The sequence below is a fragment of the Haliotis cracherodii genome, unplaced genomic scaffold (assembly GCF_022045235.1).
Source record: "Haliotis cracherodii isolate W230 unplaced genomic scaffold, xgHalCrac1.p SCAF_10, whole genome shotgun sequence".
In the NCBI taxonomy this organism is placed as follows: domain Eukaryota; kingdom Metazoa; phylum Mollusca; class Gastropoda; order Lepetellida; family Haliotidae; genus Haliotis; species Haliotis cracherodii.
The window spans coordinates 35,849,871-35,864,765 of NW_027266265.1; the positions used below are offsets into that span (position 1 = coordinate 35,849,871).

A 14,895-nucleotide genomic window follows, 5' to 3' on the forward strand; every position below is an offset into this window, starting at 1 on the left:
GACCCGTGAAGATTCCGAGGTAGAATAGGTCTTCAGCAACCTATGCTTGCCGTAAAAGGTGACTAACGGGATCGCGTGGTCAGGCTCGCTGACTTGGTTGATGCATGTCATCGATCCCAATTGTGTGGATCGATGCTCATGATATCAATCACTGGATTGTCTGGTCCAGACTCGATTATTTACAGACCGCAGTCATATAGCTGGAATATTGCTGAGTGCGGTGTTAAACAACAAACCAACAACAACTTAAACTTGTACTGACATTTTGATGTTCTTTCGGGGTTTTTTTATTGTTCCACTGACGTGACACCCTCATATCCAGCGCATCATATCTCAATTCCAGTATGATAACATATTTATATAGATTTATAATTATAGACTTGAGATATAACAGACACTAGATAATCGAGGATACCACCGTGACAACGTGTCAGATAAGTGTGACAAACGATAGAAACACCTATAACATACCGTGGTCTCGGTTCGCCCCGATTATGTTATTATGTTTGTAGGTTTGTCAGCACCATACCCGTGCTCGTGGGTTTCAACGAAGTGGTAAACGTCCGAGACCTGCATCACTTCGGGCTTTCCTCACACATTAAGCGCCTATAAAAGCGGCGTTTTAAACCCAACTCTCTCTCTCTCTCTCTCTCTCTCTCTCTCTCTCTCTCTCTCTCTCTCAGCAATCCATTTAATTTTATTAAACTATATATGATTATTTGTATAGTCGACGTACATAAATAAGGCAGCTTTGTATTTATGTGGTCCAAAATCACCCTCAGATCTACTTCCTCCCTTCCTGTGGCGCCGTAGATAACACTTACCCCAATATCGTATAAATATAATATAGATATAACGTAGAAATAATATATATCTAAAACTGGTAACTGACATTAAAATCACATCAAAAATTTCATATGTCCTACTCGGTTAGTCGATACGTGAAAGAAAAGGACTTGCAGTTATAGAAGTCCCAACAAAGACACCTACCCAGCCCACTCGACGCCACCCTAACCCTGACCCCACAGTAGGACGGTATCATCAAATTACACTCCCGGACAAAATAACGTATACAGTTGAAAAGGGTTTGACCAAATAATTACAGACGTCAATAGGCTGAAACGGTCGCCGAAACACGGCTAACTTAGAGTCCAAAACACTACTATCATATCCGTATCAAAAACATCACCATCGAATAACCATTTCTTGCTTGTTTCATTTTTAGCCACCATCAAACATGGGTGTGTACTTTCTTTTGCCCGGCAGGATACTTGAGCAAACATTATTCCCTAACATTCAATCAATGCAGAGAATATGGCCGTGAGCTGTAATGTGAGCCTGTAGTATTCGTACATATACGGTGTGAGGGCAGCTAGCCAGTGCTCTCTGTCAGAGTAATGCAATGCATCTTTATAATCGTTATCGTGTGTGTTGACAGCTCGACGGGAGTACTCACATCCATGCAAGTGTTAGGTACACAGTGTGTTTGTCAGGGAGACACACGATCTCAATGAAACACAAGCATTCGGAAATACAGGGTACGCATGCGTGAGTTATTCTGATCGTGGAACTGGATTCCGATTTGGAAAGATAGGCCGAAACACACACACACTCCCTCTCTTTCTCTCTCTCTCTCTCTCTCTCTCTCTCTCTCTCTCTCTCTCTCTCTCTCTCTCTCTCTCGCTCTCTCTCTCTCTCTCTCACTCTCTAGGGAAGTTTAAGAATTTGTACCTCTCAGTCATATCCTTAATTTAGGAATTGAAGTCTACTTCTTAAACTTTTGTAAATAAAGGGATAGTTGAGATAATATTTTTCAACGTTTTGAAAGGTTTTACGCTCGTACGACTGGCCCAGACAAACCACATTCAGTCTTTGTCCTAACGCGCGATGAGGGGTGCCGTGATATAACTGGAATACTGTTCAAAGCGGCGTTAATTACAAACCCATCTCACTCACTCGCGAGACAAGCTCCTCAAAACGAAGGGCGGACAACTGCGAATACAAGTGATTCAGGGGCACCTGAAATAAGTATATTCTCAAATAAGTATATTTTTATATGTTATGCACTGGGACGGTTTAATGCTTATCTTCCGATAAAAAGACACGATTAAATATTCTTGCATGTGTGTACGTGCTTATACACCTTGATATTTTATTCATTGCCTTAAAAAACTATCAGGTTATATACAAAACACAACAGTCTATACTTAGTAGAAATGTGCCTCACCCAGCAGGGAATGGCTAACCGGTATGTGAGATGGATGTAAAAACCTAGCGCCCTAGAGTTGTATATTTCCCAGGGAGTTGAGAACGATAGCTGGGATGCAAACGTATACACTAGTCGGGGAACAAATAAAACCGCATTTGAGCAGATACTAGTACCTGGGTATCTGCGGTATACAAATGTACACTAATATAATATAATACTATAGTAGTTGGTTGTGTCCAGCTATCATTGATAATCCTCGTCATGAGATAAGACATACTTGACAAGCACAGGGGCGGTCGGGTAGCCTAGTGGTTAAAGCGTTGGCTCGTCCCGCCGAAGACCCGGGTTCGATTACCAACATGGGTACAATGTGTGAAGCCCATTTCTGGTGTCCCCCGCCGTGATATTGCTGAAATATTGCTAAAAGCGGCGTAACACCATACTCACTCACTCACTGGACAAGCACAAGCGACAAACCAAAGAAACAAAGAAACCGAAGAAAACGCTGCTCTCCTTCACTGTCGAATAGACCCGTAAAGACCCGGGGTAGAATAGGTCTTCAGCAACCCATGCTTGCCGTAAAAGGTGACTATGCTTGTCGTTAAAGGCGACTAACGGGATCGGGTGGTCAGGCTTGCTGACTTGGTTGATGCATGCCATCGATCTCAATTGCGTGGATCGATGCTCATGATATCAATCACTGGATTGTCTGGTCCAGACTCGATTATTTACAGACCGTCGTCATATAGCTGGAATATTGCTGAGTGCGGCGTTAAACAACAAACCAACCAACCAAATCACTGTCGAATAGCTTGTCACTAGGGCGCCATCTTGTCCCCCAAGGTAACGGTATCCAGGGATTTTACAGTCAGGTGTTACGTTAACACCTTGATTGGAAAAGGCACAAAGTCCTCTTGTAAAATAAACTTCCAAAATTCGATTCCAAAATCACATATCGTTTGTACTTAGTGTATTGACAGTTACCAATGGTTATCATCTATGTTGGTTTTTTTTTTTCAAATCTTAAGCCAATTGAACAAGAGAGATTGATTTGTCCTGTTCGCAAATAAAGCTCTTCAAATGTTCAATATTGATTTGGGTAGGAATCACACTGATAATCCCAACAGAGATCAAATGTTTGGATTACGTGGAGTCAACATTATGATAACAGGTGTCAACCGGGTGAGCGAAAATCCTTTAATCAACGATTGCACTGAATAACACAAAAAGAAGAAAGGGCACGCCGAAAGATATGAACACCTGCCTTGGGTGCCCGGTCAAAGATATAATATCAAGGGGAATGTATTAAGAGATTTTTTAACGGTCATTATTTAGGTCCTTTGGGTGAAAGTCGGGAATGGGACGCAAGTAAGATCGGCAGAAGGCTATACAAAATTCAACTCAAGGTCCAACAAAAGCCAAACTCATACCCAAATGAAAGGAAAATTGAAATTGCCATCTCACGCGTCAGACTAGGTCACAAAAAGTACTATGACAAGGTTTGTTCATCTTGCAATCAAGCTGAAATCATTGCTCACGTGTTTCTAGCATGTCAAAACCATGCCCCAGCCCGGGCTAGGTTAACACAAGAATTGCAGTTGGATCCGTTATCTATCATAGATCTCCTAAAGCCAAGAGATGCAATAGCGAAGGCCAAACAAACTCTATTTCTGAGAGATGGACAGCTTCTCGAACGTATATAAACAGAGCAGCCAAGGATAAAAATGAAATCATATCAATATAAGAAAATAGAAATCATATCAATACAAAAACATATATTATGTGAATACCAAACTCACAATAGATATGTGTACCCTACTCACACACAGGAGTCCCAAAGAGAGACAGGTCAGCCGAAATTGCTCAGGCAGAAGGCGGCCTCTCAATGCAACAACATGCAACAATTGGTCGGGAAATGGAATATATGCCTTAAATGAAACATGTTCTTTTGTCCCCTTCTTCCCAAGGCAAGGTAGTTAACTGACCATGAAATATGGATTTCAACGTGCAGATTTCGGTCGATTCCAAGTTTGCAAAGGGTCTGTTATGTCAACTGGGAGTCCGATATATACAAATCTTTCCATGTTTTTAATCAATGAGCTCACGTGGTTTGATGCACTTCGCGAGGAAAAACCCGTTATAGTACAATATAGATCTCGATCATCGATGGGCGCCGCCATTTTGTTTTAAGCAAATGCAAGTGATATGAAAGGTGGAATCTGATTGGTCAATAGGTGGGGCATAGAAGGGACATAACTCGTAATAGCCACTGGTGACGCTACGATCGATCCCAGAAATTGCAGAATAGTTCGGATTTTTAGAGTCAGTTAACTCCCTTGCCTCGGGAAGATGTTTTGCCCCAAAATTGAACGTTAAATCAGTTCCCTTAAAGAAAACCCTGTTGACTTGAAAAAAATCTCCGGTCGCTTGTTCGAGGATTTACGGCAGCTTATTTCTCATGATGTGGCCGAATATCATATCCTTTGGTAATAGCTGCAAGATCCCACCCTCGATTTTCCAGTGTAATATATTCGTCACCCTAGCCTCGTTTTGGAAGTGACTCACCATCTCCTTTCATTCAATGGGCGTGCTTTTTGTTCCAAAGGGCAATAACTCTCCTTTTGTAATGATCTAAGCGACGGTCCAACCAGTCGCTTCCGGTCTGGTTCCCGGCTCGATGCGCACCGCGATAACTTGTGACATGTAGAGACAGAGCCAAGCTAAAACGTTACCCTGTTGCACCTTAGCACAGTTATTTTGATAGGACGGGTAACTTTAGCAAAGTGTCATTCGAGTCGGACTAAAAAAGTAGCAAATGCTATAGTAGCAATGGGTGCATGGTATTTGTCTTAACAGAATGGAGATACAATACCCTCGATTATCGAGGATGCAACACCAATCTGCATGTCTCCCATTGAAACTGATGTCACCCTTTCAATCTTGCCTATAACTAACTCTGCATATTGCGTAGATCGATGCTCATGATGTCGATCATTGGATTGTCTGGTCAAGACTTGGTTATTCACAGACATATAGCTGTCATATGGTTGGAGTGAGTGAGTATTGTTTTACGCCGCTTTTAGCAATATTCCAGCAATGTCACGCGGGGAACACAAGAGATGGGCTTCACACATTGTACCCATGTTGGGAATCAAACCCGGGCCTTCGGCGTGACGAGCGAACGCTTTAACCACTAGGCTACCCCGACGCCCCCATATGGCTGGAATATTACGGCGTTAAACAACAAAGAAAACAAACCCTTGCACTGAACGTCTCTCGCTCATGACCTTGAAGGGGCACTGATCTAACGCAATTCCCCGGACTGGTTATTGCCTTTGTTATTGTTTTTTTCCCCGTGAGTACCCGGATGATACGAAACGCATCTGAGCGTGACCAGTGACTGGGCTACCGTCTGCAAGGACAGCTAAATAAACTTGGAGGCTGGAGGCAATATTTTTGCATAAACACTGATTGGTTAACTGTGATCTATAAAGATTTCGACAAAGGGAGTATGTTAATTAATTTCTTCAGCCTAAAAAAACAGACAGAAAGAACGGCGGAGCTCATCAACTACCAATCAAAATATGTACAAGTCTTCGGCACAGATCTTCATTATTGGGAATTCGTATTTACGGAATTTTGCAGGAAAATATGTTTTCCTGTGTGAAAAGATAGGAGAGCGGATGGCCTGATGTTATCTGGCGGTCCTAGCTGTATATGAGGCGATCACAACAGTGAGTGAGTTGTATTGTACGCCGTCTTTAGCAATATTCCAGCAATATCACGGCGGGGGATACCAGAAATGGGCTTCACACATTGTACCCATATCGGGATTCGAACCCGGGTCATCGGCGTGATGAGCGAACGCTTTAGTTTGGTTGCGAAGCGTAAAGCTTACGATAAATGAAATTGCTGTCCCATAAGATATTTTACGTGCGCTTCTTGTCGTGTCGCACCAACACTCAAGCGAACAATTCTTGTTTGCCTGGTCGTTTGATGGTTGTTCCCATTAATTATATCAATGATTTAGACGGGCTTATCACCTTATATATCTCAGCTATATCAGTTTATATCAGCTTGATAAGAAAGATAAGGGTTGGCGGGGAGGCAAGGTATTTAGTCACATGGTTAAACTGTATTTTTGTACGTCAACCGGGCACGGTCGGCCCTGTCGTCTAAGGCGCCGCGATTCGCTGTGCCGAGTTGCGTCCCTTGGGCACGACAGAAACCTATCATTGTAGGTTCGAATCCCGGTTCGCCTCGATCATGTTTCTAGGTTTGTCAGCACCATACCCGTGCTCGTGGGTTTCACCGAAGTGGTAAACGTCTGAGACCTGCATCACTTTGGGCTTTCCTCCCACATTAAGCTGACACGCCGTGATATGACTGGAATACTGTTAAAAGCGGCGTTAAACCCAACTCACTCACTCACTCACGCATAACTTTGTTTTGATAGCACTGTAGACGAAAGTGGGCGCCCCAATCCAGCTACTCTGTTCGGTTATTAATGTAACCTAGTCTGGCCCGTGCATCTCATGGCTAGATCATAGACTAAGACTGGAAAATGAAATAAAAACAGCTCTATTAAACAGACTATACCCAGCAGCAGTACTTCTGGACTTAAGCAAAGCTTTCGACATGGTATGGCAAGACGGACTCCTCACCAAACGAGCACCAAATTGAGTAGAGTGAGTGAGTATGGTTTTACGCCGCTTTGAGCATTATTCCAGCAATATCACGGCGGGGGACACCAGAAATACGCTTCACACATTGTACCCATGTCGGGAATTGAACCTGGGTCTTCGGCGTGACGAGCGAATGCTTTAACCACTAGGCTACCCGACCGCCCCAAATGGAGTAGAAGGGAACATGGGAAACTTCATCATGTTCATAGACAGCTTCCTGAAAGACAGGTCGCTATCAGTTAAAACAGGGAACAATCAATGTGATCCTATGTCACTGGGCAACGGCATGCCACTAACATGACAAGGCAGCATTATAAGACCAAACCTGTTAAAATCAATGATCTATTTGATCCCGTCAGCTCTCCTACCCAAACTTCTAAATTCGTTGATGACGGAGCAATATGGGTAAAACACAGTGATATTTCACAAATCCGAAAAAACTCAAGGAAGCCGTGGACGGAGTAAATCAATGGCGCAAAAAACTACATAATGGTGATGTTTAAAACACATATACCAACACTGAATTGTCACAGACAATTGGAGACAAAATTTGAAATGCACGAATATCCTATACAATTACCCATAAACCCCCGTGTACCCACAGACGTTTTACAGAACTATTACAAAAAGACCAATAAGTGACAGTTCCTTTCAAGTGCAAAAACTGTGGGGGTTCTATTCAAAAGCTCGAGGAAGATGCTATAATACCCCATCTCTCCAAAAAAGGCAAACCAATCAAATTAGAAAACTCAGCAAAAGTTTCTAGGCGTGATCCTAGATCAACACCACATAGACTATGTTAAAAACAGCTGTCATAAAGAGCTGAACGTATTGCAGGCAATTTCAGGCACATCGTGGGCTAGCTCTAGAGATACTCAGCTGGATCTCTACAAATCACTTATCAGATCAAAAATAGACTATGGTTGTGAGGCCTTTCACTCAGCATCAAATACTGTCGTGAGCCTCCTCGACAGAATACAATACAAATCCCTAACGCTAACCACAGGTGAGGCAACAGGTACCTCGATCGATCACTAGGACACAGGAGAACTCCCATTGAAACTAAGAAGAGAGCAGGCAATATTATCCTTCTGGGGACGAACATCAAACCCTTTGGTGAAAAAGATTTGGCAAAACAAAAACACACGACATGAAGCCATAGCTCGGGAAAATCCCTCACTAAAGCCATCTGGGATATTAGTACGTGAACTCATTCGAAGTCACAATTAGGATAACACTCAGCCACCAGAAAGTCACCATAAGGGTTACACCCTCCCTGGACTTTAAACACTCCCAAAGTTGACACTGGTTTCACATCAGAAGTCACTGAAAAAGAAAACCCAACCCAACTACGATCAGTAGCTATCACAAAAAAAGTCAAACGTCCTGGGACAGCTGGGCCCATATATACACTGGTGGGTCCAAGAATCCTATCAGCAACAGTGCTGGTTACGGGATCCATATCGACAGCTCCAAACCCCAAGCACATTCGGTTCGCCTGCCTGACGGTCAGTATCCACAGCTGAATTGGAGGCAAGTTGCCATGCACTCATACTCATACCGGAACTACCGGAAGCCAAGGCAGTCATCCTATCGGTAGCAACTCGCGCCCAAACACAGTCAATTATATTCTGTACGATTATACAAAACTATCGGACAAAGGGCAACAGGTGGATCTGTTTTGGATCCCGTCTCACATAGATACAGACACACTAGCGAAGCTAGCTTTAGACAAAGCAGAGATACAGCCGATTCACTTCAGCAGACAAGAGATAAAAAAAGCGAAATCAAAGCCTCTATAGCCCAAACATGGCAAGCCCAGTGGGATGCAAGTAAGATATACAGAAGATATTTAAGTACCTATACAAAATTCAACCAAGATCAACAAAAAGCCATCCTCATCTTCAAATGAAAGGAAAATTGAAGTAGCCATCTCACGCCTCAGACTCAGACATAAAAAGCACGATGAGAAGGTATGCCCATCTTGCAATCAACCTGAATCCATTGCTCACGTGTTACTGGAATGTCAAGACGTACGTCCCAGCCCGGGTTCGGTTAAAACAAGAACTACAGATACATCCGCTATCAGTCGTATATCTCCTGAACGCAAGAGATACAATAGTGAAGGGCAAACTAACTATTTCTGAGAGATGGTAAGCTACTTGAACACATATAAACAGAGCAGCCAAAGGCATTCTATCAATTTCTAAAAACCAAAACTAATATCATATTAATACGAAAGTAGAAATCTTAATAAATTCAAAAACAAACATTTTATCAATACTGAAACTAGATATGTAAAGCCTACCCACACACGAGTCCCAAAGAGGTTGAGGTCAGCCGAAATTGCTGAGACAGAAGGCTGTTTTAACAGCCGACCATCCCCATTATTTATTTGTTTTATTTTAAGTGATCCCATCTTTTTAAAAAATAGTCTGCAACGCCCACCCACCTAACCTCCACCCTTTTCCGAAAAGCTGTGAAACCCCCATTATCCGGACTGTGTAGCGTCTATTCTTATACGTATGCCCCTTACAGCACAGTCGTCCGTAATGCTGGGTGTCCTAAATAACAGGGTTTCACTATAGCTTATTGAAACAATGCTGTCCCCAGATCTCGAGTGTTTCAAGAGTTATGTCCCTTCCACCACTTTTCTCCGGGAAATCACTTCAGATAGTTTCCTGTATGCTACAAATGCATCGAAAATTGAGCTTCCCGCACACGGAATATTGACAGGACTTTATCACAACAGTCGAACAATTCACCACTTCAATAAGATTTCCTGTAGCGATAGATATAAGTTAGGTACTACTTTCCGTAGAACTACCTCAGACTTTGTTTCAATTGATTGAGTCGGGGTTTGGTTTGACTGATAATGTGCTACTTTAACCGTTCACACATAACCGACGCGGAATCATATATGTTTACACATGTTTGTGTAATCATACAATCACAATAAAAAAAAGTGGGCTCTAATCAACAATTATGCGGAGTAAAAATTAAATAATATTTTTTAAAATACGTTATACTATTTAGTCTGTTCTAATAACTCAAAGCAATTATTGATTCAATTCTGAAGTGCTATTAAATTAGATAGCTTTAAGTGAGTTTGGTTTTCGGTGAAAGGTATTCCAGTTTATACCACGGCGTTTCAGCTTGATGGGAGGCGGAATGCCCGAAGTGATTGATGCACGTCTTATTGGCGTTCACCATTGTTTGTTTTGTTTGTTTGTGTGTTGTTTAACGCCGCACTCAGCAATATTCCAGCTATATGACGGCGGTCTGTAAAATAATCGAGTCCGGACCAGACAACCCAGTGATTGACATCATGAGCATCGATCCACGCAATTAGGATAGATGACATGTATCAACCAAATGAGCGAGCCTGAACACCCGATCTCGTTTGCCGCCTTTTACGCAAAGCATAGTCGCCTTTTACGGCAAGTATGGGTTGCTGAAGACCTATTCTACTCCGGAATCTTCACGGGTCACGTTCACCATTGAAATCTACAAGCACGAGTATGGTGCCGACAACCCTCGAATCATATTTGGGGCGAATCTTGGATTCGAACCCACTAACACAAGTTTCTTATCCGTGAAGATCCGGGTTAGAATAGGTCTTCAGCAACCCACACTTGCCGTAAGAGGCGACTAACGGAATCGGGTGATCATTCTTGCTGTAATCGTATCCCAAATACGTGGATCGATACTTTTAATGTCAATCACTGGATTGTCGGTCTAGACACGATTATTTACAGACTGTCGTCATATAGCTGGAATATTGCTGAGTGCGGCTTTAAACAACAAACAAACAAACAAACACAGGTTTCTGGCACGCACAAGGGACGCAACACAGACGTATGCGTGACGTATCACGTATGCGTGACTGGGATGGGCAGGAAACGGGTAATAAAATGACTGTTTGCCGCTGTGGGTGTCATTCCACCAGGTCAACCAACCGTACGCGGATGTTTGATTAAGTTGCAGAGCTTTTATGATACACATTGCGTGTAATGCATTCCTATGCTGTAGATACTCGCCACCCACCTCACCGCTTGTCAACATGAGTGCCAGTGGAATAGCAAGCAGACGGGCCCTCATTCCAGAAATCGATTAGATTAGAAAAGAAATTGTTATAGTGCAAACCATTTCAATATTTTTTATTTAAAACTCCATTTGTCTTTAATAACTAATTAGTTCAATATGTTTCCAAGTGCACCGAAATTCTATGCCCTTTGTCTGTTTAATATATTCAGCAGCGCCCCGACGGGCAGATTCTCCAGCGCTATTTATAAATGTCAATTAACAACTCCTTACGTCGACGGATCTTACGTATAGACAGTATAGGGAAGTATGGGACATAAAAATATTTCATGATCCCTAACTTTTGTGTTCAGTGTAGTTACATGAACGCAAATAATCGTATTGTTCTTGTTGTCTGTCAACATATCCCAAGTTGAGTTTAATATAGTGTTAATATATACGTTAACGCCCGGTTCCCTTGAGAATGTATAAAAATGTTAGGTACCAGACAATCCAGTGATTGACATCATGAGCATTGATCGACGCATTTGGGATACGATGACATGCATCAACAAAATCGAAGACATTTTAAAAAACAACAACTTAGAAATATAGTCAAATCCTTCAATCAAACAAAAAACAACACGTGCTGAAGAAACACGGATTGTATTTCTCGAGAGAATTAATTTTGTAATCAACTTCAACATGAATTCAATAGGGACATATGATTCGTAATTCCGAGATGCGAGCAGATTATTCTTTATGCAATCCATAATGTTTTTTCTCTGAGAAGATGGGTTTCTTGACCTCTAGTAAAGACATCATCTATAGACTATCGTTGGACTAACGTCACGTAAAATCGTGTGTGGCGTTATGAACAATGAATAACAACATCTTCAACATTTGTGACAATGTGTTCATTTGACGTTACGTTGCTATGAGACGCTTTGCAAACAAAGAAAACAGTGGCACATTTGTCAGTTGTAACGAACGAGACAATCAGCGTGAAGTAAAAATCATAATCGTTATGGGTAATAATACAAATATATACCATATGTCTGCAAACAAACGTCACTCTGATGACGTCATCCAACATAATTTATAATATGACGTCATCATACAAAGAATGACGTAGTGAGTTAACGTGAGAACTTTATATGTGCAAAAACATTTCCATAATCGGAAGAACTCTCTTCCAAAAGCAGAATCCAGTATTATAATCATACCTTTATCATAAACATATGTTTATGAATCACTCTCAAATAGTGATGTTACCAGGTGTTCGCGAAAAGGCGAGCGTATCCTGCACCACTAGTGGCACCCGTCACAAACACATGCAAAGAAAGGTCAATTGTTCAAAATTGAAAAAAAAACCATGGGAGCATCATGGCATAATAATGAATTGCACTGGATATAATTTTTCGTCACATCGAGAATTTTCCTCCACTTGAAAGCTTTACTGAAGCCTTGAATGCAGTACGCTTACGTACAGAAATATTCGAATTATTGTCCAAACACTGCAGAAGCATGTGACACTTCATGATAATACTACGTTAGAGTCACTGGTCCCGTCTGCACTAGTCCCGGATTTAATTCCGTAAATCATTATATTCGTGCGGACGTGGATATTACTTTTATTATTACCATTAGCAACCTATCTCCGTTGTCGTCAACTCCGATGTAACCAAACGCTTATGCGCGACAGGCGTACAATATGAAACGACATTAGTCGGCCGGGGAGCAGTATTTACAGAACAGGAGCAGAGAATCAAAGATGGCCGCCCCCATCACAAACGGTGGGTTGCCTGGCCCCGATGTTGTGGAAGTGTTGCGGCCAATTGAAAGGGGTCTGGTCGCTACCGTCTTCTTTTATCGAAAGAAACCAGAAAGAAGAACCTTGCGGATCAAACTAGAAACTCGACAGTTGATGTGGATCAAAAGCCAAGGGAGCAGGCCAGAAGGAACAGGTGCGAGACGAAACTTCTAAGTTCTATTCCTCGATTTAACTTGGTGCCAGAATTTGAATAATGGTCATCCTCTCTGCCCCAAAAAATGATTTTGAGTTATTTTGAGAAAATTTTGTCTCCTCATTCTTATGCAGAAGAAAGTGACAAACATTGCATAATAACTGTATACATTCAGTCGAATGTTGGGCAATTTTTTCATGTAATGTCAAAGGTGACTAAGTTCTATTCTTGGTAAGATTTTGATCTGTCATTTATGCATCATTGTTGTTGAGTATGGACTGATTTTTTTCAATGCCGTAGATTGGCGGGACTAATGTCAGTTATGTGCTATTAGATTAGAATGTTTACTTTAATGTCACTTTGCATGCTTTGAATCATGGTTAGACCTACCTGGTTACACTTTTAGGAAGTTTCATGATTGGAAAGGTATTTCAAATATGCCAGGCCATATGAAGTACCTTATTCGACGTAATAAGCACCCAGGGCGCTCTCAAAATTAGAAATAGGGGGCTCTTATTAGAATATTATTTTGGTGGAAAAAAAAAAACAGTTGAAAGATAAATTTCCCAGTTTATGCTGACAGCTTGAAATGTTTATATATGACAGATATATTTTTCCAGAATTTAACTGATTACATGGTCCAGTGGTAGAGCGTCGGCTAATTAATGCATTAATTAGCAGAGCCGGTGAGCCCCCACAGTGCTAATTGGATCTGAAAAAGTGTGCCCAGTAAAGTGCACTACTCCCAATTATTGTAATTGATGCAAAGTTAGATACAAATTTGTAATCTTCCACAGTGGTTGTTTTCCAATTTGCCTGCTAATGGTATTTACCTGGAACTCAAGAGCATTGCGAACTCCTGTCAGTTAGAGTTCTGGATATCAAATGACCTGAATATTCTGTTGCAACAGTATGTTATGCAGTGATTATGTGATAACATTTCACACTTCAGATTACCATGGCTATGTCATTCTATGGAGCATTTCACACTATTTTTGCTATCTTATTTACGATGACCAGGGTGCCATAACAAAATGCATAGCCTAATATGTTTTATTTTACCTTTAAATAGCAGATGATACTCAACTTTTACTGTTTTTGCAAGAACAAAACAGATTTATTGATTTAAAATCTTTTCAGCATGCATAGTTTTTCCGCTTGAAAAGGAATTATAATTCAATTCCTTCTGTATAGACATCCCTTTACCTTGTTTACAACCTGAGAACTAAAAACGTGCTAAATATAATTGATTTGTGTGTACAGTTCTATTGAGGGTAGTAACCATGGTAACACCGTTTCTGATCAGTGTTATTTCATGGAGATTGATGGGTTGCCAATCAAAATGTGATTTTTCAAATTTGATAACGATACTGCATAATGTTCCTTAAAAGGTTGATAAAATCATGAAGTGTCCTTCCAAGTGAATATCCAGATTGGAATTAGTCTTCAGCAAACCCATCTGTTGAATAAAGTGGTCAGGCTTGGATGGACACGCTCGCTGGCTTGCTTGATGCATGTCATCGTATCCCAATTGCGTGAATGGATGCTCATGATGTCAGTCACTGGATTGTCTGGTCCAGACATGATTATAAACAGACTGCGGTCATATGGCTGGAATATTGCTGAGCGTGGCGTTAAACAACAAACAAACAAACAAACAAACAAACAAAAAAAGATATACTTGGTAGTTCCCAGTTTCCAGGAGCTTATTCTATTTATTACTCATTGATATATAAAGAGAGAAAAAAACACACAAAAGAGTCACACACAAAAAAGACAAACACACACAAAAATTCACCGAAGGCTACCTATTGTTCATATGACATAATGTAATCAGTGTGTATGTCATGAACAATGCATAGCGTCATATTGTATATTTGAAGCGCTGTGACGTCTTAAGGCAACAAACAACATGAAAAGTCCTAATTCTCTATACCTCCACCCATGTAAGAGCAAATCTCAGCATTTGTTTGTTGATACTGGTAGTGTTATTTGCTATAACCATGATAAC

At 41.2% G+C, this 14,895-nt stretch overlaps 1 protein-coding gene across 2 annotated transcripts in view; it reads left to right on the forward strand.

Moving 5' to 3' along the window:
• The first annotated feature begins 12,691 nt into the window (after positions 1-12,691).
• The window catches only part of LOC139454344 (1-phosphatidylinositol 4,5-bisphosphate phosphodiesterase gamma-1-like), an 84,096-nt gene continuing 81,892 nt past the window's right edge, over positions 12,692-14,895 (forward strand). For both annotated transcript variants that reach the window (XM_071235977.1, XM_071235978.1), the window contains exon 1: positions 12,692-12,884. In XM_071235977.1, the coding sequence (XP_071092078.1) occupies positions 12,692-12,884 (193 nt within the window). The remainder of the gene's footprint in view (positions 12,885-14,895) is intronic.